Source organism: Danio rerio, chromosome 16, assembly GCF_049306965.1.
Source record: "Danio rerio strain Tuebingen ecotype United States chromosome 16, GRCz12tu, whole genome shotgun sequence".
NCBI classification, from domain to species: Eukaryota; Metazoa; Chordata; class Actinopteri; order Cypriniformes; family Danionidae; genus Danio; species Danio rerio.
In genome coordinates, this window is record NC_133191.1 from 50,898,566 (window position 1) to 50,919,789 (window position 21,224).

The window sequence follows — 21,224 nt, forward strand, 5'->3', positions numbered from 1 at the left end:
ATTCACCTATGGCGCATGTCTTTGGACAGTGGGGGAAACCGGAGCACCCGGAGGAAACCCATGCAAACACGGTTAGAACATGCAAACTCCGCACAGAAACACCAACTGACCCAGCCGAGACCTTCTTTCTGTGAGGCGACAGTTGGGATTCGATACTTGAAACAATACTGCCAACAACTATGTGGACACCTATTCATTGCACATATCGCTGTCAATTTTACATTATCGTTGTATTTGCATTATCTGTATTTTGCACTGTCTGTATTTTGTACTGTCTGGAGCCAGCACCTAAGCTTTTCACTCATCATAGCACACGTGCTGCTGATGATGTGACAATAAAAGTGATTTAATTTGATTTGATTTGATTGGTCGGAGCCACCGTGCCACCCTCAATCTGGCTAGTTTGCATTTTAAAATGCATTGCATCAATTCTGTGTATGTTGTTTTGACACACAATGTAGCAATAGAATCTACCAGCAGGGGTAGCTGGACCATGCTTACTAGCAAACTCTTCATGTAGTGCCTTGTTCAATTTACAGGAATAATGGAATTGTAAAATCACTTGTTAATCCAATAGCGACAGGCAAAAACAGTTATGGACATAAGTTCTCTTTATAAATGATTGATTTATTCACACAAATCTCCCTGCACCCCCAAAAATGCACTTAGAAGGAATTTTGTATTTTCTCCTTATTTTCTTGTTTTATATGTTCATTCAGGAATACATAAACATTAATAAGATTTACTTTACCCCGTGTGACATCCCAGAAGGATCTTGGTCTGCGTCAGCTTCAGAAGGAAACGTTTGCAAAAGACTCTTGCAGCAAGTTGAAGAGGCAATCATGGACATATGATTCTGAAATAAGTAGAAGAAAACATTGGAAGATAATTAGTTAGTAATCATGTTAGTGCTGTGGCTTTTAGGAAAACTTAGAAGTTACAATGTCAGGATGTGGAACAAAATGTGGGGTGAAAAGAAATCAACTGTAATTTCCATTGATAAACTGGTAAAATGAATAAGCAGACAGCACAATTTAATCCTGACATTTAAAGAAAAATAAAGCATTTTCCTCTTTTTTCATAAATGTGAAAAAGGGGAAAAGAATGGGAAGTATACCCGATAATGTGAAATAATGTAAATACACAAGGCAGCAAAAATATAACAATGTTTAAGAGAGTTTTTGTGGATGTAAAAAATTGGGCATATTTTGCTTTTAAGTTCTACTTCAGTATAGTTATTTTAGTGAAAGTAACTCAAAAGTCATACAGGAGTAATGTAACGCACTACGATTCTGAGACTGTAATATTGTAAGGTATGAGATTACTTTTAAATACCAGTAACAATAAACTAATTTATTACAATTACAATTACAATTAGAGACTGTAAACATTTAACAAGTTGCGAGCATATAAGAAGGTTTAAGTTATGTTTTGGTGATAGTGCTATTAGTCATAAGTAGGTAGACAGACAGACATACAGACAGAGACAGACAGACAAATAGATAAACATATTTTAGTTTGGATTTATTGTTTACTTAACTACTTTAAATTATGTTCAAAGCAGAGAAATAAAAAACACTCAGGTCTTAAAAAAATAATGTCGCTGTGCTAATTGACAACATACAGAGTTTATAAAAATATATGGCCTCCTTTTATAGATCACTTGCCCTCATGTGAGAGAAATGGTTTTGTGTGTTAATTAAATTTTTTTTTTTTTTGTAGAGGGTTGTTTTTTTATTTTCTTTTGTTTTGTTTTAATGTTCTTTTTTCAAATGACATGTCAATGTTATAGGAATATGCTATGATGAAGAAAATATATATTTAGTTTTATGTGCCTTTTCAGAGACTATATGACTAATTAGTTGCCAATATTAGTACTTATAGATGATATGATGTTTCCCCTGTTTCCCCTTACCTCCATCTATCTGCTGGCTTATTTTTAAGGATTACTATAATTTCTACAACTCATTGCACATTTTTGTAAAACTTGCCTTTGACTATGTCTGTAAAAGCACATTGTACAATCATTTTGATAACCTTAATAATAAACGTGTTACAATATATATATATATATATATATATATATATATATATATATATATATATATATATATATATATATATATATATATTGTCATTTATGTACTGAGATTGAAACCCTGAAGAAAAAAACTAGTTCTGTGAAACTCGTAACATAATGCACCCCGAACAACCCCCTTGTGACACATGGTCTTAACAAAAATACTGAATATGAATCAAAATAAAATCTAAAACAGTGAACCAATAACATTTTTCACTGGTTACTTATGATCTAGAACACAATGAGGTCGAAAATCATTCAATTTTAAACACCTTCTCTGTTTTCCGCTAAGCCTCATGGGAATCAGTCATCATGTTCAGCAGCGTCAGCCATCCATGACGCATGCATCAGTGTCACACCTCGCTTTTCCAAACGCTTTTTTGTAGATCGTTAGAAAACAAATAGGCCTATATTTACCCATAAATAAATGTATATACATTTACTCGCTTCTTCTTATATTCTTATGTCTCTAATTCCATAATAAGTACATATTGTCCTCCAAAACTACACGCACAAATAAAATAACGTTTAAACACCGAGTAGCTAATATTGGATGCATAACACTGGATGCATATTGTAACATTGTACATAAAGATTGATATCCACGTACATACATGAGCATAAAATACCTGCTACTGCTGTGTGGAAAATATCTGCGCGTTTCTTCTGATCCACCGACGCTGCTTCGTGTTGCGCATTGCGCGCAATATTCCTCCTAATGAGCACCTATTACACGCTGGTTCCCTTCAGAAACAATACAGAACATTTTTATCTGCCGTCAAATTATCATCATAACGTAAGATAAAGCCAAACTGTCAATAGCTAAACATTTATCCGACGGTTGCCAAAGGCTTTCCAAACCAAAATTCATCCTGAAGCATCCTCAGCGCGCGCAACTCCCTCTTTCCCGCGCGCGCGCGCTCCAGTCTGTTCACTCCAGACACACTCTCAAATCAGCACAAATATCCACCTCGAGCCAATACCTGAGGGAAAACTACATTTCGGACAGGTAAATGAGACATTTCTTTAACCAGCCAGACGTGAGAAACCTGTTTGAAATATTTAAAAAGCTGTGGTGCGCATGTAGGACACTCATGAGGCAGACTGAGCTTTAAAACGCTTTTCGAGGTGTGTCCTTTACCGAACAGATGATGATGGCACATTATTGGTGCCACATCCAACATGATTCTCAGCGTTTGCTATTTTGAACGGAATGTGATTGTTTAAATGCTGTAAAACATGCATGCGCTTTGTCGTGGTTTGCTTAATAACATGCAAGGAGATTTAAGACAGAAAATATGCTGATGGCAGACCTCTAAATTTAGCAACGTGATGACAGTTTCATGAAGGCTATGCTTGATGTTTTACTATCATGGACAACACTATATATGAGCAATATATGAGAAAAAGAAGTGTTAAATAATTTTATTGAAACATCATTATGAATATGATATGGCTATGCATTTTTGCTGTTGTTGCTGTATATATACATATATATATATATATATATATATATATATATATATATATATATATATATATATATATATATATATATATATATATATTTGGGTGTTGTCTGAGGAAACTATAACCCTAATATAAATTTCAAGAGTTTACACTTAGCTGATGATTGATTGTAAAAGCTTGTTCGGCATGCTGTCCCGAGAGAGAGCCCTGAGCTCATTAGATCCTCGAGCCCGGGGCTCCCTCCCGTTTGCAAGGCAAGAGGGGAGTTTGAGCTCAGGTAGATCTCAAGATCTCCCCTGCTGTAGTAGCTAATGAACCGATAGGGATTGCTCTTAAGAGATAACTACTTACTAATAGCATGTCTATGGCGCCGAATTGGATTAGTAAATTAACCTATAAGTTGCATGTTTTTGCTGGGAGGAAACCGGAAAACCCGGGGGTAATCTATGTGAGCACAGGGAGAACAAACTCCACACAGAAATGTCAGCTAGCTTGGTAAGGACTAGAACCAATGACATTCTTGCTGTAAGGCAACAGTGCTAACCACTGGGCGACCGTGCCACCCATCTAGGAAAGGAGGAGAAGTAGGGGAGGAAGAGGGGATTCTTCAAAATGAAGATGGCTGTTATATGAAACTTAGGGTATTTATTTTGGCTTAGGAATCGTCTGATTGGTGAATCATAAATTGGATAATGCGGGACCAGCCGCAAGCGATCATAAGCATGTGATCCTCTCGAAATTAGTTTATAAATAAACTTCACTTATAGCAGGGGTGCCCAAACTTTTTCTTACGAAGGGCCAAAACCAAACTTGATTGAGGCTTGTGGGCCGAAGGTAAATATAGTTGCCATGGATAATTTCCTAATTTATTTCATAATATTTAAAAATAACTAGAAAACATTAATTTATATTAAATAATACAGCATGATTGTTACACTTTTTAATTAATTTATTGCAGCAAAAAAAATCTCATTTAACCCAGAATGGAGTTACTCTAGTTTTTGCCTTAATTTGCTCACCAATGTCTTCTGCATAGTCCTCTATCAACGTTTAATTGAAACATTTCATTTCAGTTTTATTTATTTATTTATTTTTGTAGCAATAAAACAAACAAACCAAAAAAAGGTTATGTCGAATTATAAATGACCATCTCTTTTAAATGCATTCGCCCCAACCCTCTCCATTATTCTCCCTCTCTTCTCAGATGGGATAGTGGACCAAATCAAAGATTACAATGGGCAATTTTGTCCCGCGCACCCTAGTTTGGGCATCTCTGATTTATGAACTACATTAGTGTCTTCTCTATGAGATAGAACTAAATTAACCACTGTTTTTATTACACGTCTACCCAAATAAACAAGACTATTGTGGTTAAGTCATGGTAACTCATATTAATTATGGTTTTGCTGAACTAACCATAATTTAACCATGGCATTTGTATAATCAATAAACAAAAGTATAATCAATAAACAAAAATGACTTGTTACTACTTTTACACTAACAAATTCATGGTCAATTTTCATACAGTAAGTGTTTGCTTAAGCTTATTTTAATTTCTCTTAAGTAATAACAAACACTTTAGTCATTTTGGCATTACATGCAGGGTGCAAATTACAGGGAGATTTGGGGGGGATTGCCCCCCTAATTAAGGCTCGATCCCCTCTGAAGAAAATCAAAACAAGATGTATGGGTCAGCCCTTTAATAGTTAAAAAAATAGCTTTCTCATAGCTTTCTCTAATCTCTGATTTATATCTAAATATTAATAATTAAAAATGTATAATATAAATAGTCATTTGATCCCCCATAACGGTTCATACCATTGGTAATGCATAACTGTGCCAATCAATGCTAGGAAAAATATGATTCAAAAGTCGGAAACTGGCAGTTCTAGAGCACTGAAGCACATCTTAATCATACACTAAACATGTTTCTTGTAAAATAAGTGTTTATCGGTTTATATATGCATGTAAAAGATTCAAAGTAAATCGGCATACTGCTACTTTAGCTTTTAAAAAAATTTTATTTGTCAAAATTACAAAATCACTACGTTTCGACCGACATTATGCAGTATGCCGATTTACTTTGAATCTTTTGCTACTTATGTTTGTTTTTTGATCGTGCACCTGCCTTCAAGATTTTTCTAGATGTGCGCACATTTCTGTTTTATATATGCATGTAACCTAAAAAAAAAAAAATGAGACATAATTTGTATAGTTTGAAAGACTAAAATAAAATGGTCACTAAATATCCCTCAAAACCCAAAAAACGTATACATTTCTATTAACAAATGGGATTTAATTTAAATACATTCATAAATTTGATTCATTGAAGCATGCATTACCAAACTACTAGCAAAAAAGTTGTGTACAATGTATATATTGCACCCTGATTACATGTACATAACAAAAGTAGCTCATACTTGCATGCAACAAATCATCAAACCCAAACCCTAAAACTTCCATATACAGAAAGTACATTAATTATTATTTAGTAAGCATACAGTTTCATAGTAACATGGAAACCTTAAAATAAAGTGTTAGCAGAAAGTGTCCCAAACTATTAAACAACAATCTCTAAACAATTCAAACTCCTGTTATTGCTTTCACAACTATTTTATGTTACATTTAAACTACATATACAAAAAAAATGTGTTTACTTTCATAATCGATGTTGTTTGTTTTCAGAAATGTCCAGTCCACTAGAGCGGGTTGTTGCGCAGAAGAAGGAGGCGATTGAAGAAGTAATGGAGATGTTTGAGAGAGGAGCCGAGGTGTTGGCCAGCGCTGTTGGAGGACTGAGTCCACTTTTTGAAGCCTCCGCACCAGTTTTGAGGCTGTTCTTGGACAACGTAGAAAGCAAGGAGGTCACATATGTCAAAGATCAGTTTCTAGTCGTGAGAAGCAAACTAGACGTCCTCTCATCTCAAATAGAGGACATCAACTGCGAAATCAAAAAGGGACGCCTGGATTCCCAGTTCTTCACTGTGGAGGAAAACATATGCAACCAGTTTAGAAAATACATTGACATTCTGGAGGCCAAACCGGAGTATAAGGAGGTCAGAAAACGCTTGTTCTTACAGCACTTCCCCAAAACAGGTGGAGAGAAGAATCTTTACATGCTTTATGATGCTGTGATGGGGAACAGCACATTCGGGGAGCCAATCCTGGAGGTTGTGGAGCAATACGAGGCCAGAAACAGAAGAGTTCTGGAAGATTTTTGTGTGCGGCTGAAGGAGCTGCTCTGTCTGGGAATAATCGCTCTGCTGGGATATTGTTTCCTCACTCAGGGAGAAGAAGCGGAGCAGGAGAAGATCCAAGAGTGGAGCACCAAAATCGAGGAGATCGAGACCAAAATGAAGGAAACCATTGAGAAATGTGTGCAATCATTCCCGGAGCAAGCTGAACTAGACATCAAGAGGCTCCTGAAGGAAAAGGAGGAAGCAAACCTTCAGGAAACAGCCAGAGAACTGCTGGACTTCCTGACGAAGAAGTTCGACTGGGTTTGCTGGTCCATCAGAGTCATCAGCAACATGGGCAAAATTAGCAACTTGAGAGCCGGACAAAACTTTCAGTGCGTGTCCGGACAGAAATATTTGGAAGTTTCTCAAGGAAACGAAACACACCTGGTGGTCTCGTACTGCAGTGACCCTCAGCCGGTGCCCAATGAGAGCATCAAACAGATGATGGAGGGTCCTGCCAGAAAAGGAGACGCTAAAGCTGTGGTGGAGATGCTGGAGAAGCAGTTAGCAGGGTTTCTGATTCATGCCGTCAGTCGACACAAGGAGAGCTTCACTCTGTCCAGCTTTCCAGAACAATGTCACTACTGGGAGAAACATAAGAACGTCAATGTGTGCGTGCATTCAGAGTAGATTACGAAAGATCACTGATATGCATTGCATTTGATCTCATGAGGAAACGTAACTATTTTACATTTTGTCAGTTTAGTGCTTAATTCGTGTTCGATTTTAGACTTTGGTTGTACGATCATAATCTGAGGAATTATCACGGTTTTACATTAATCACGATTATTATGCGTTCATTCATTTCAAAACACTACTAGTTTAGAAAATCACATGAAAACTTCTTATATGTTTAAAGTGTTATTTATTGCTGCTCAGTAACCAAATAATACAGCAGAAAAGAATAAATAAAAACAAACACTAGTCCATTTAAATTTAAGTAAAACAGTTTTTGACATTAAAACATTAGTAATTATTTTACACTGAAAATAAATGACAGAGCAATCAATAAATAAAAAAAGAACAAATAAAAAACAGTATTTGTCTAATGTCAATCTAAGCTACATATTACAGTAGCAAAGCATTTCCCTTTTAAAGAGTACAAATGTAGTGAAATGTACTCCATTGGATATAAGGTACTTGTGCACGAAAAAGGCGTGATATACTGTATGAACGCCCCTTAGTTAATAGCCTTAACCACTGTTTATTCTGTGTGTGTGCGTATTAGTCTCTGTGTACAAGCTTGGAACTTTAAACTAGCGCACAGTTGGCATAACATGTTCAATTGCAACAGTTTTGCAGAAACGCAGTGTCGACAAGCCTTTTTGATGAATTAACCATTAATTAACTAAATTAAATCACGGTTAATCCCTGCATCCCTAATTCATATGAATTGCATGAGTTTAGTCATATGAAAATGTACGACTTTTTAAAGGAGGCGTGGCACTAAACCACAACTCTAAATCCATACAAATTAGCCACTAAATCAAAAAGTTACGAATTGTCCTGAGATAACTTTGTTTTGAGCACTGAGATAGCAATGCTCTCTCTCTCTCTCTCTCTCTCTCTCTCTCTCTCTCTCTCTATATATATATATATATATATATATATATATTAGGGGTGTCACGATTTTGATTTTTAATCGAAATCGATCGAAATTTATGCTCAATTTCGATTATTGAATCAAAAAATAGAATCGTCTATGCTGCCACGCCCTCATAAAACAGGCTTGTTAAACTGCAGAAGCAGGAGACCCGTCGACAGAACTTAAACCCTCTCCTCTTTCAATGAAGTCGCCGGTGTGCATTTTGGATTTCCAGTGAGTTATGTTGACAACGTTCGTGTTGTCGACAAAAAAAACCCCACAGTTTTGCAAGCTCTGCTATGTACGTATTACATACGGTTCGTCCGATAGACAACACCGGCATCGCGATCCTCCGCCCGCCACCGTTGCAAAACCGCTCGCGAAAAGTACACACTCAGGCCCTGTTTACACTGTCTTTGTTTTTAAATGGCATTTTAGAACGACAACGATTTGACATCCACAGTGGCGTGTGGCATTTCTGAGCAGCCCTCCTTCCTCTCTGCCTCTGAAAATGCACATCACGTGACCACACAGACACAGACGCACATACAGCCATGCGCTCGAGACAGCAGGTCCAGACAGTCAGAGGACTGCTTCAATCTTTTACTCACTTGTACTTAGTCATTTTAGCGAACACCTCAGATACTGTTGGCTGGTTCCTGTTGGTTGTGCGTCTTTTTTTACCGACGCCATTATAACGACACAGATCACTGCCTATTCACGAGTCCCGCAGAAAAAGTGATTGACAGGTGGTAATTATGTGTGTATCTTGCCTTTATTTATTTACTGTATGATTTGTTTATGGGTAAAACAAAGACCATGCAGGTCAGGTAGTTTAAACGGTAGGCTACAAATAATTAATTGGTCATTAATTAATTAATTATTCATAATCGAAAATCGAATCGAATCGTGCCTTTAGAATCGAAAATGTAATCGAATCGAGGATTTGGAGGATCGTGACACCCTTATATATATATATATATGTAATGTGCACTCTATAGTCAAAAAACACATTACATGCACTTTGTTTAGCAACAATATATATGCCTTGAAAAACAGTTATAATTTGCCATTTTAATAGTTTCTAACAAATCTTTGCGCAAGTTATTGTAATTATTCATGCACTTCTTAAAGGGACAGTTCACCAAATATTAGTTTATTCACCATTTACCCACCCTCAAGTGTTTCCAAAGCTTATTGTTATAAATATATAATATATTTATTTATTTTACATATTTATTTATTTATTTATTTATTTTTACTTTCCTTGGAAAATGTTGAAAAGTAGTAGTTATTGGCATTCATATTTACATTAACACAGTGGAAATCAAACCGTTTTAGAGCAAGTACACTGTATAAAACGTAATGACAAAAGCCCCTTTCACACACAGACTTAATTTGAGAATTTTCTGGAAAGGATCATGTGTGAACGGGCCCTTTTTGAAAATATTGATAAATTCGTTGCAGCAATTTTCCGGGAAAAGAAGTTGTAACATTACCGGTAATATGCCGGAATGCTTCGCTGTGTCAACGCAGAAGTAAAATTGCTAGAAAGAGCATCAGACATCTACTCTAGCCAATCAGAACATTCAAAATGCATTCACATCCATGCTGTTTATGAAAATAAAAGCTTTTGAATGCTTTTCCAGACACATTTAGCTGCTAGATGTTAGTCAGATAACATTTCTGGGTTTCTTCTTAATGGCAGCTGTGTAAAAAATGACAGATAAAATGCTTATGATAAACCGCTGTTTGTTTACCTTACAGCTCTGCGTTTAACTGTGTGGCGCTCGTGCACATGGAGGACACAAACAAATGTACATCTCAACATGCGAAAGCATTCCTCCATAAGTTTACATCGAAGTTGTAATACTTGATAATACTTATCAATCCACAGAATTAGTAATGTAGTCAAATGTGTAAACACTTAGCTACGGTGGGAGCTTGGATGTCTCAGGAACTAAAGCAGCCGCTTGATTGCTAAAGCTGTACAGAAAAGTGAAACCATCAACAAAAGCCCGACCCCTATTATATTTACACATACAAGTGCAGCCGTTAAAGACCGTTTCTGAATAATGTTGTCAGAATTTAGTGGTATATTGGAATGGATGCGTGAACGGTCCTATCCGGACAAAAATCTGAAATGTCCTTGTCTGTGCGAACAGCACTTTATTGAATTTACCGGTAAAGTTGTTTCAGATATTAACCGGTATCACTGTGTGAAAGGGGCTGAAAAGTCAGCTCAACAAATATCTTCATATTGCTTTAACTTTAAGTTAATCCGGTTTCAACTCAACTTTTTTAAGTTCTACAAAGTTTAACCTGATATTTTTATTCAGTTTGATAAATGCAAGTTAACAAGTTAATTTGATTCAACTAAAAAGGCAGCAAGAATGTCTTTACAGTGTAGAGGACGAATACATTTGTGAGTGAACTATCCCTTTAATGCTCATACCAAAGTAATCAGACTAACTAGTTACTAACCAGCCCATCTGTTTATGCACTTATACTGTTAATGAACGGCTGAATTTGTGTCTTTAAATAATGTCACGCCATGTTTTTAAGCATGAATGCCATGCTTAAAAGTAGAAAAAAAACCTTTGGAGCAGGTTGACTGTATTTTAGCTGTGCCAGGACTGGCCTTTGTGGGACTGACCTAGATAGAGCCGACTGAATAAAAACACTCTGTCAACCATGAAAAGAAGAGGTGAAGACTTTATTACCCCAGTCTTTCCGTAGTAAACCCTGAGCAAAAGGCAAAGTATTTGTAAATTGCATGCACTGTTTAAATCCAGCTCATAACTTCTGCTGCTATGATCTGCTGCTTAATTAAATGACTGTTTTTGTACCCAAGTCAGCATTTCCTGCTGTGAGTATGGTTTCACTTTGATCATATAAAGCCGAAGAGCTCCAAACTGCTGTGATCAGCTCTCCAGATCCATTAAAATCTCTCTGAGGTGCCGAGTGAAAGAGTAATCCATCATTTTACACTCAGGAGAGGGGATCTGTTCACTGTGCAATTCTGTGTGTTTGCATTGTTTGTTCATGCTAAAATTGAGAATGAATTGTGCTCATTGTCACATTAAATCATAATGGAATCACACTGAAAATAAACATATTGGAGGCCTAGTTTAAATGTCTGTTGTAAGATTATTTATAACCAATCATGTTGTGACCGAATCACTAAGGGTGACTTATGACCCCTACACACATATAATCCAATAGAACTGTTCTCTTTATATGGCTATAATTTTTTATTAGCAACAAAATAAGCAATAAAAAATCTGTACATTTCTGATTTAATTTACCATTAACAAATAATTGACAGCAGAATGTGATAGATGCTAAAATTTGGACATTTGCATGATTTAATACATACAGTGCGCTCAGCATATATGAGTAAAGCCCTCACAAATCTCTAATTTGAATTAATGTTTTAAATAAGATGCTTCCCAACACTAAATTGGAGCATATATATTAGATTAGCGAGCACTGAAGTCAAAAACTTGAACTAATCTATCAAAATAACTTATGGTCATGGTCCAAAAATAAGCACCCCCAAATTAATATGTAATAGAAAAAATATTGATTAAAAATTTTTAAAGGAGTAAAAATCGAGAGAAAAGTTTTTGTGCAATAATTCACTTGAATTTATTATCTTTCTATTTCTTAACATGATCAGTGATTAAAATATTATTTTAGTAAATATATCTTTAAATATCTGTTTAATAATTCTGTTTTGTTTAAATGCATAAAAATATATGACCCATATTCACTGAGAAATGGATAAAAATATTCATTTTCAAAATGGGTTGTATGTCCTAAAAAATGTGCATGCTGACCACACACACATACATATCCACTCACCGGCCACTTTGTTAGGTACACCTGTCCATCTGCTCATTGGCGCAATCAGCCAATCACATGGCAACAACTCGATGCATTTAGGCATGTAGACATGGTCAAGACGATCTGCTGCTGTTCAAACCGAGCATCAGAATGGGGAAGAAAGGGGATTTAAGTGACTTTGAACGTGGCATGGTTGTTGGTGCCAGAGAGGCTGAGTATTTTAGAAACTGCTGATCTACTGGGATTTTCATGCACAACCATCTCTAGGGTTTACCGAGAATGGTCTGAAAAAGAGAAAATATCCAGTGAGCAACAGTTCTGTGGGCGCAAATGCCAGAGGTCAGAGGAGAATGGCCAGACTGGTTTGAGCTGATAGAAAGGCAACAGCAACTCAAATAGCCACTCATTTCAACCGAGGTCTGCAGAAGAGCATCTCTGAACGAACAACATGTCCAACCTTGAGGCGGATGGGCAACAGAAGCAGAAGACCCCACTGGGTGCCACGCCTGTCAGCTAAGAATAAGAAGCTACAGTTTGCACAGGCTCACCAAAGTTGGACCATAGAACATTGGAAAAACGTGGCCTGGTCTGATGAGTCATAAAGCGCAAATCATCTTAGGCTGTTTTCCTGAACATGACAATGAGTTCACTGCACTCAAATGGCCTCCACAGACACCAGACCTCAATCCAATAGAGCACCTTTGGGTCATGGATGTGCAGCTGACAAATCTGCAGCAACTGTGTGATGCTTTCATGTCAATATGGACCATAATCTTGGAGGAATATTTCTGGTACCTTGTTGAATCTACTCCATGAAGGATTAAGGCAGTTCTGGAGTCAAAAGAGCGTCCAACCCGGTGCTAGTAAGGTGTACCTAATAAAGTGGCCGGTAAGTGTATATTTTCTAGGTTATAAAAATGTACTGTTAACTGTACAGTACTGCATCTTTATTAGTAGTATTTTAATTTATTTAACGTTATATCTTTTAGAATTTATAATGAGCTTTTGTAAATAAAAAAAAAAATTAAAAAAAAAGATTGGTTGTTTTAATGCTAATTTATTTATTATTTATTTAAAGATGGTCTGCTACTTATCAAAAACATACAAAGTGGATCCTGGAATAATTCAAGTTTTAAATCCATGAAGAAAAAAACGAATCTTCACGCCACTAACTCTAAATGGAAACTCAAGGCTCAGCCTGTATTCATTAGCGGTTGAGGCTTGTGTCCAGGCTAGAGTTATTGATCCAGTGGCTTCAGTCTCTGATAAAGGGCTGAACCTTCAACCTATCTGTAACCAGACCAAAACAAACACACATTATTCCACAGCATCATGTCTAGCTGCACCGCTTCAAAACTTTTCAAATAACAGCAACCGAAACCACAGCCGTCTCCAGGAAAGGCCATCAGTCAGTATCAATATTTAATAAATAACTGACTGATTTTATCAATCTCAGCAAGACAAAAGTGCGGAGGCGGTGGATCAATCCCATGATGCCCCACTCTGGCAGCATCTGCCAATCACAGCCTGAGTTAATGACATTACCTATTCGTCAAAGTGGACCATCGACCGGATCCTGGCCTTAAGTGGCCTGATCTGATAAAAAGCATTAAAACATTTGTACTGTGACACACACCAGCTCAGCCTCAGCACTGGATTTATCTTTAGATGTGGCTGTTAGACTGAATACACTGCAACAAGAGCATACTGATCTCCAAAATAAGTATATACTATGCTCGAATGAACAACAGTACATCCAAAATGCATATTCATTTTCAATATTTCGTTTAACCTTGTTTGCAAAGAGTGCAACTCTATTCTTAATGATCAACAACAATTATTAACAGTACTTAGTCAATATCTTTGCCAGGATAGCATTATTAAATATTCATAAGCTTAAAAGCCACACCCCTCAAACGCAATGCATAGACAGCCCTTTATTTTTCTAATAGCTTTACGGGAGAAAATGTGATGCTGCAAATAACTATAGACATTCACATGCATGCATTATTCATTATTAGCCAAAAAAATATTAACAGAACTTATTAGTTAATGTCTTTGTCAGAAGAACACAATTAAATATTCATGAGCTTAAAGTCACACCCCTCAAATGCAATGCACAGCCAGACGTAATGTGTATTACATAAGATATAATGAATCTAAGGGTGAAGCAGTGGCACAGTTGGTAGTGCTGTCGTCTCTCAGCAAGAAGGTTGCTGTTTCGATCCTCGGCTCAGTTGGCGTTTCTGTGTGGAGTTTGCATGTTCTCACTGCGTTCATGTGCGTTTCCTCCGGGTGCTCCGGTTTCCCCTACAGTCCAAAGACATTCAGTACAGGTGAATTGGGTAGGCTACATTGTCCGCAGTGTATGAGTGTGTGTGTGGATGTTTCCCAGAGATGGGTTGCGGCTGGAAGGGCATCAGCAGCGTAAAAATGTGCTGGATAAGTTGGCGGTTCAATCCGCTGTGGTGACCCCAGACTAAGCCGACAAGACAATGAATGAATGAATGAATGAATGAATAATAAATCTATATTATATAATAACTATTAATAACTGTAATTTTCCAAATGGAATAAAGGTTGGTTTGTTGATTGTAGCTTACACTAAATCATCAATAGCCTATTCGTTGAGTTTATGAAGCGGGTCCAGGCAGCACAGAGGCGATCAGCATCAGCGCTGGTTTGTCAACTCGTCCGTGTCAAACTGTGACCAGAAACATTCTTCTTTCAGTTAATATAGGCTTCTCTGAAACGGAATATTTCAGTTTAATTTAATTAGGCTAGATTATTATTTTATTTAACAAACCAACACAATCTCACGGCAACTCGCGTTTTGGTGCTGAAGCATATAGCGGACTTGTTTTGAAGCACTTCACCTCAAAGGTCCTTTGTTATTCTTTATTAAATCAGGGGTGTCCAAACTCGGCCCTGGAGGGCCTGTGTCCTGCAGATTCTAGCTCCATCTTGCCTCAACACACCTGCAAGGAAATTTCTACAAGGCCTAGTAAGAGCTTGATTAGCTAGCCGAGGCATGTCTGATTGGGGTTAGAACTAAACTTTGCAGGACACCGGCCCTCCAGGATCGAGTTTGGACATGCCTGCTTTAAATAACGTAGCCTTGTCTTTTTAATGATTAATGAAGGACTTTTAATTCATCGTTTCATTGTTTATCTTTATTTACAAGTAGCAGAGTATTTACAGCTAATGTATAGGCTATTTCGGTCCGTTTGCATAACGTCCCTTTGTGCCACCATGCGGTACAGTCGCAAACTGCGGTCATACCTAAAAAACGTGTTCTTTTTCCTTTAGAGCGGCGGCGGTACATGCTACGGCGGTAATGGCCACATTAAACATACACATACACAGATTTCAGTTGCAACCCAAATCAAATACACCTGCCTGTAATTATCAAGTGTGGTCAGGTACTAATTAAATGGTTCAGCAGTGTTTGATCGGGGTTTGAGCTGAAATCTGCAGGAAGGTCAATCGCCAGGAACAGGGTTGAGCAGCCATGCTTTAGACAAATGAGATGTCGATCAGCATCAGGAACTGCCAGCAGCAAATAACGTTTTGGGGTGGCACCCAGGGTGGCCAATCAGATGTCAGGAGTGTCCACCCTGGACACCCCTCTGGCTCCGCCACTGCAGGGGTCGCCACAGCGGAATTAACTGCTATCTATTCTAGCATGTTTTACACATTGGATGCCCTTTTAGCCTCAAAAATAACCATTTTGTATATAATTACTAATATTTGGCATACAATATTTGTGTGACTAAAAGTAATAAAAAATTTAATGAAACCCACTGAAAAGTAAAAAATAAATAAATGAAATGCCCACAAGATGAACATAATACATTGTAAAATCAAGCAGTGCAATTAATTAAAATGAAATGTTTAGCTGGCTTACATTTTTAATGATAGTTTATTGTACTTAATAGAAACAAGTTACATTAAAAATCTAATAAATTATTAGGCTGAACTTAAACTGAATGAGTTCACGCAACCATGCAGATTTCTAGTTGCCAGCATATTTTGAGTCAGATTGGAAAATAAATGTAAAGAAATTAAGTGCTATTGTGTACTTTTTGCACATGATTAAAATAGGGAGACGTGATTTAGTCTGAGATTTACAGAGGTTTCTGTCAAAATAAAACAGTAAAAACTCGATTAATTTAGATTACAGATCGAGTTAAGTCAACAAAATTTGCACATTAACTTAAATATGACTATAATTGATTGAATATTTTTAATATACATTACCAAGAAGTAAATACTAGATACAATCAAGATATTTTTTTAATTATTTTGCAAAATCATTGCCTTACTTCAATTAACAGTTCAATTTAGTAAACCTAACAAGTTTATATTTACAGTTTACGGCTGAAACTGCTAAATTAAGCTGTAATAAAAAAATATATATATCTCCAATGGGACAAAATAAAATACAATTAAATGCAATTTAATAAAATAAAGTAATTCATTAAATTAATATAAGTTAAAAAGATTAAATTAAATTAAAATATATAAAATGTAATGAAATAAAATTTACCATCAACTTATGAAAGATTCATTTTAAGCCATGTCTCTAAACAGTAAGTGTCAGTTTCAGTCTTTGCGAGCAGGAGGTAAACCAATATGGTTGGCCAAACCATTAGCGTATTACGCTTCTAATCGGCATATTGATCTTGCTTTGGCTCCATCTGCACTCGCTCTCATTTCACGCAGTGTGTTGGAGCTTCACAAAGCAAAGCAGTTCTGTCTGTTTCGCTCTTTTCTGACCTTTCTGAAGGTCAGCAGCATGTATTTGTGCATATATGCATGAGTGCAGCCACCAATTAAAATAACAGCCCGTTTCAGCAGTAACATTGTAAAGACAGCAGCAGATTGCAAGCCTGCGTGGACTATACAGAACAAATACATTACAAAAAACAATGCAGTAACTTTAGCATGATATGTAAGGCTGCACTGCAAGACAGCAAACAAATAAGTCTTAAAAGCAACACTCAGACCCTTCAACAAAAGCCTACTATTTAAACTTGTTTAACAGGTTATTTGTATGCCATAAAAAAATGACAAAAATTAGCCTTTCTGAGGAGTTTCAAAAAGCAATGTTTCAGATTCCTGGTACTTTATTCTTACAGTATACTATAAAGCCCTGGTAAAACCAACCAATGATAACTCCTATTAAAAAAAGATTAAGATAAAATATCGATGGATGGATGGATGGATGGATGGATGGATGGATGGATGGATGGATGGATGGATGGATGGATGGATGGATGGATGGATGGATGGATGGATGGATGGATGGATGGATGGATGGATGGATGGATAGATAGATAGATAGATAGATAGATAGATAGATAGATAGATAGATAGATAGATAGATAGATAGAGAGAGAGAGATAGACAGAGACAGACAGACAGACAGACAGATAGATAGATATAGATAGAGAGAGAGAGAGAGAGAGGGAGGGAGGGAGGGATGGATGGATGGATGGATGGATGGATGGATGGATGGATGGATGGATGGATGGATGGATGGATAGATAGATAGATAGATAGACAGAGAGAGAGAGAGAGAGAGAGAGAGATAGACAGAGACAGACAGACAGACAGACAGACAGACAGACAGATAGATAGATAGATAGATAGATAGATATAGATAGAGAGAGAGAGAGAGAGAGAGAGAGAGAGGGAGGGAGGGAGGGATGGATGGATGGATGGATGGATGGATGGATGGATGGATGGATGGATGGATGGATGGATGGATGGATGGATGGATGGATGGATGGATAGATAGATAGATAGATAGAGAGATAGAGAGACAGAGAGACAGACAGACAGACAGACAGACAGACAGACAGACAGATAGATAGATAGATAGATAGATAGATAGATAGATAGATAGATAGATAGATAGATAAACTTTAACTGTAGGGCAGCACGGTGGCTCAGTGGTTAGCACTGTCGCCTCATAGCAGGAATAATCACAGGATCGAGTCCCGCCTAGCCAGTTGGCATTTCTGTGTGGAGTTCGCATTTTCCCCCCATGTTGTCGTGGGTTTCCTCCAGGTGCTCCGGTTTCCCCCACAGTCAAAAAACATAAATTATGCACTGTAAACAAAATTATCCCTATTGTATAAGTGTGAATGAGAGACTGTATTTGTGTTTCCCAATACTGGGTTGCGGCTGTGAATGAATCTTTTTTTTTTCAGTGCATAAAGTCCGACAGCACAGCGCAGTTGTTCTGTTAATCAGAGTATTGTGGTGTCGTAGCTTTGGCCATTGAGGTTTCAGCTATCATTATAAAAGCATCAAAACTACACGCTTGGGTGAAATGGACTGTGATCCATATTCAGCCTCCAACAAGCCACTGAACATTCGCCTGCTTCCTGTGATCTAGACGTCTATTGATCTCTGCAGGCTCAGTGATGGATTTAATGTGTGGAGCCTTGGCTTAGTACTGAGATTAGACTGACCAGGACTGGATACATCAGTCAACATATAGGACAATGGACAATTAGCTAACATTGCTAGCTTTGTGGTGAACAATTCATCTGTGCATAAGAGAAAGAAAAAAAAAAACAACATTCTTTGCCGTTGTAATCTTTAATTGAAATCTAATACACCACGTTGGTGTATTATTTTTCTTAATTTAAAGAAAAACTCACTGAATTTTAGTATTTTATTTCTGAAAACATATCATTATATACAATACACCCAAATATACATATTCAAATAGTTTTTACTTGTCTAGAAAATGCTTCCTGATTTAAGAATTGTTAAGTATGTGGACTTGAAACAAGAAAAAAAAAAACCTCTTGAAAACATTTGTTGCAGTGTTGATGTAGATGATTTTTTTTTCTTCACGAATATTAACAATAAAGAGGATTTTTAGTTGAATCGGTGGTCCTTGATGATTTGTATAATGGATACAGTTTAGATTAAAAATAAAGACATGCTTTACAAATATGTCCAAATCATTAGCCATGGTTCCTGCAGGTGTGGATTAAAGCTAATACTATTTTAAATAATGCTTAATTTCAGAGACCAATCACTTTGCTTCATATGATGAGAGTTTATCATCAGGAATCATGGGGATTGATTTGAACTTGTTGTGTATGTGTTTATTTTTAATCTCAGAAATGGCCATTGACTTTCATAATCCGAACCACAGATTCAGCAAAATAAATCTTCTTTAACATTCTACCAAAGAAAAAAGCCATCTACATCTTTAATTGCTTCAGTAAATTAACAGTAACTTTTCATTTTGGGGTGAACTACCCATTTAAAGCTGCTGCTTTAAGTCCTGGTGAACATTCTCTCAAAATCTACCCCATGCAAACAAGAACTGACGTGCCATGTTGATTATTAAACAAATCAACAGATATTAAATAAGCTCATCTGTGTTGTTGAACAGGACAAACTATAAAAACCCTTAACATGTAAAATGGATAAGTCCACATAGTCCAAAACATGCTGATCACTGTAATGATTTTCTACTAGCACATGCAATAAAAGTAATTATGAGCAAAAGTGACATCTTGTGGCAACAAGTATATTGTACATTAATAACAGCATAGTGTCAGTATCTCAGACAGTTTATTGAATTCAATGAAGCTATAGTATTAGTGACGGGTAACATTATGCAAACATTTATGAAACAATACTCTTAACATTTACCAGTGTAAGCTTTTTTATATACAGTATGCTTGCAAAAGTAACTTTACCAATGTAGAAATCATAGTAAATGAAAATAAAGTGGCTACTGTACTGTGATGTTTCAAATAATGTCAAACCATTTCAGAAAAAAAAAATATTTTAGTGGAAAAAATGGGATTTTTGCAAACATGAAACAAATGAATGAAATATATCAAAAAATAAGTGACCAAACTAAATTATAATACACTTTGATTGATCAAAACCTTGTTGACGAAGCTAGTGTTTATAAAGATGTCAAATGACAATTAGAATTTGTGTTTTTTAAAGGGGTAGTTCACCAAAAATGAAAATGTACTTAATATTTACTCACCCTCACATGGTTCTAAACTTTTATGAGTTTCTTTATTTTGTTGAGCACAAAAGAAGATATTTTGAAGAATTTTATAAACCTACTGTAACCATTACCTTCCATAGTAGAAGACAAATATTATGAATATATTACAAAATATAAATATTATTAATAATAGTTACCAGCTTCCATCTTCAAAATATCTTTTTTTGTGTCCAATATAAATGTAAAATTTTTAAATTTATTGTAAACTATCCTTTTTAATTCCAAATATATATTTTAATGAGTTAAATATATAGCATATATCATTAAACTTAAGGAAAATTTGGTCAGTGTCTTTTACGAAAAGTGAAAAATACATTAAAATTATACTGGACATAGAAACCTGTATCATATGATAGCTAAAAACCTCTTATTATTATAGATACACAGCATATTACTCATATTCCTATTACTCATTTTTCCAAATTATGTATTAAACTAAACCTCTTACCCCTTCAATCCTTGTCTTTTTCTTTTGTCTCATCCAGTCGTAGGATCTCCATCCACTTTGGGCCGCCGGTGTTCTTGTGATGCCATCAATTTTAGGATGACTTAAACTCAGGGATTACAAGTGCGAAGAGAATCATTCTTTAACAATAAAGAGCAGAAAATCAAGAGACTTCTTATACACGGTTAAGAGAAAAAGCAAAATGTCTGTCACATAAGCAGTCTGTGCTCATAGTGAGAGCAACCACTTCCTCATTATGTCTGAGTTTTAGAGCACAAGGAGGAAAACAGGAACTATATGTACTTTATAGGATCTGAGTATGTTGAAGTACTCAAACTTTACAGGAAACAATACCCTCAGTGGTGCTCCGTGATGTCTAAAGCAGGTCGTCATGCTTTCATTGTGACAGCTCACAGGACACACATGGAGTCCTAGAGCAACAAGACAGATAGACAGACAAACAGGCAGATGTATAGATGAATGGATGGATAGATGAA

At 36.4% G+C, this 21,224-nt stretch overlaps 2 protein-coding genes across 7 annotated transcripts in view; one reads left to right on the forward strand and one right to left on the reverse strand.

Annotated features, from left to right (window-relative positions):
* LOC101886607 (uncharacterized) overlaps positions 1-21,003 on the reverse strand; it is a 98,793-nt gene extending 77,790 nt beyond the window's left edge. For 4 of the 6 annotated variants that reach the window (XM_073926734.1, XM_073926736.1, XM_073926733.1 and 1 more), the window contains exons 1-2: positions 2,710-2,984; positions 752-856 (exon numbers count right to left, since the gene is read on the reverse strand). In XM_073926734.1, coding sequence (XP_073782835.1) covers positions 752-850 — 99 coding nt within the window. In that variant the 5' untranslated portion in view covers positions 851-856; positions 2,710-2,984. Of the gene's footprint in view, positions 1-751; positions 857-2,709; positions 2,985-20,730 lie in introns of those variants that run through there. The other 2 variants (XM_073926732.1, XM_073926738.1) reach the window with 2 other exon arrangements.
* rpz6 (rapunzel 6) lies at positions 3,014-7,419 on the forward strand. The gene is made up of 2 exons (NM_001146098.2): positions 3,014-3,089; positions 6,236-7,419. Exon 2 carries the CDS (start codon positions 6,238-6,240, stop codon positions 7,417-7,419), a length of 1,182 nt encoding a protein of 393 aa, NP_001139570.2. The 5' UTR covers positions 3,014-3,089; positions 6,236-6,237.
* Positions 21,004-21,224: the final 221 nt, after the last annotated feature.

Coding starts and splice junctions, on each gene's coding strand:
- rpz6 (NM_001146098.2), top strand. CDS start 6,238: ATGTCCAGTCCACTAGAGCGGGTTGTTGCGCAGAAGAAGGAGGCGATT.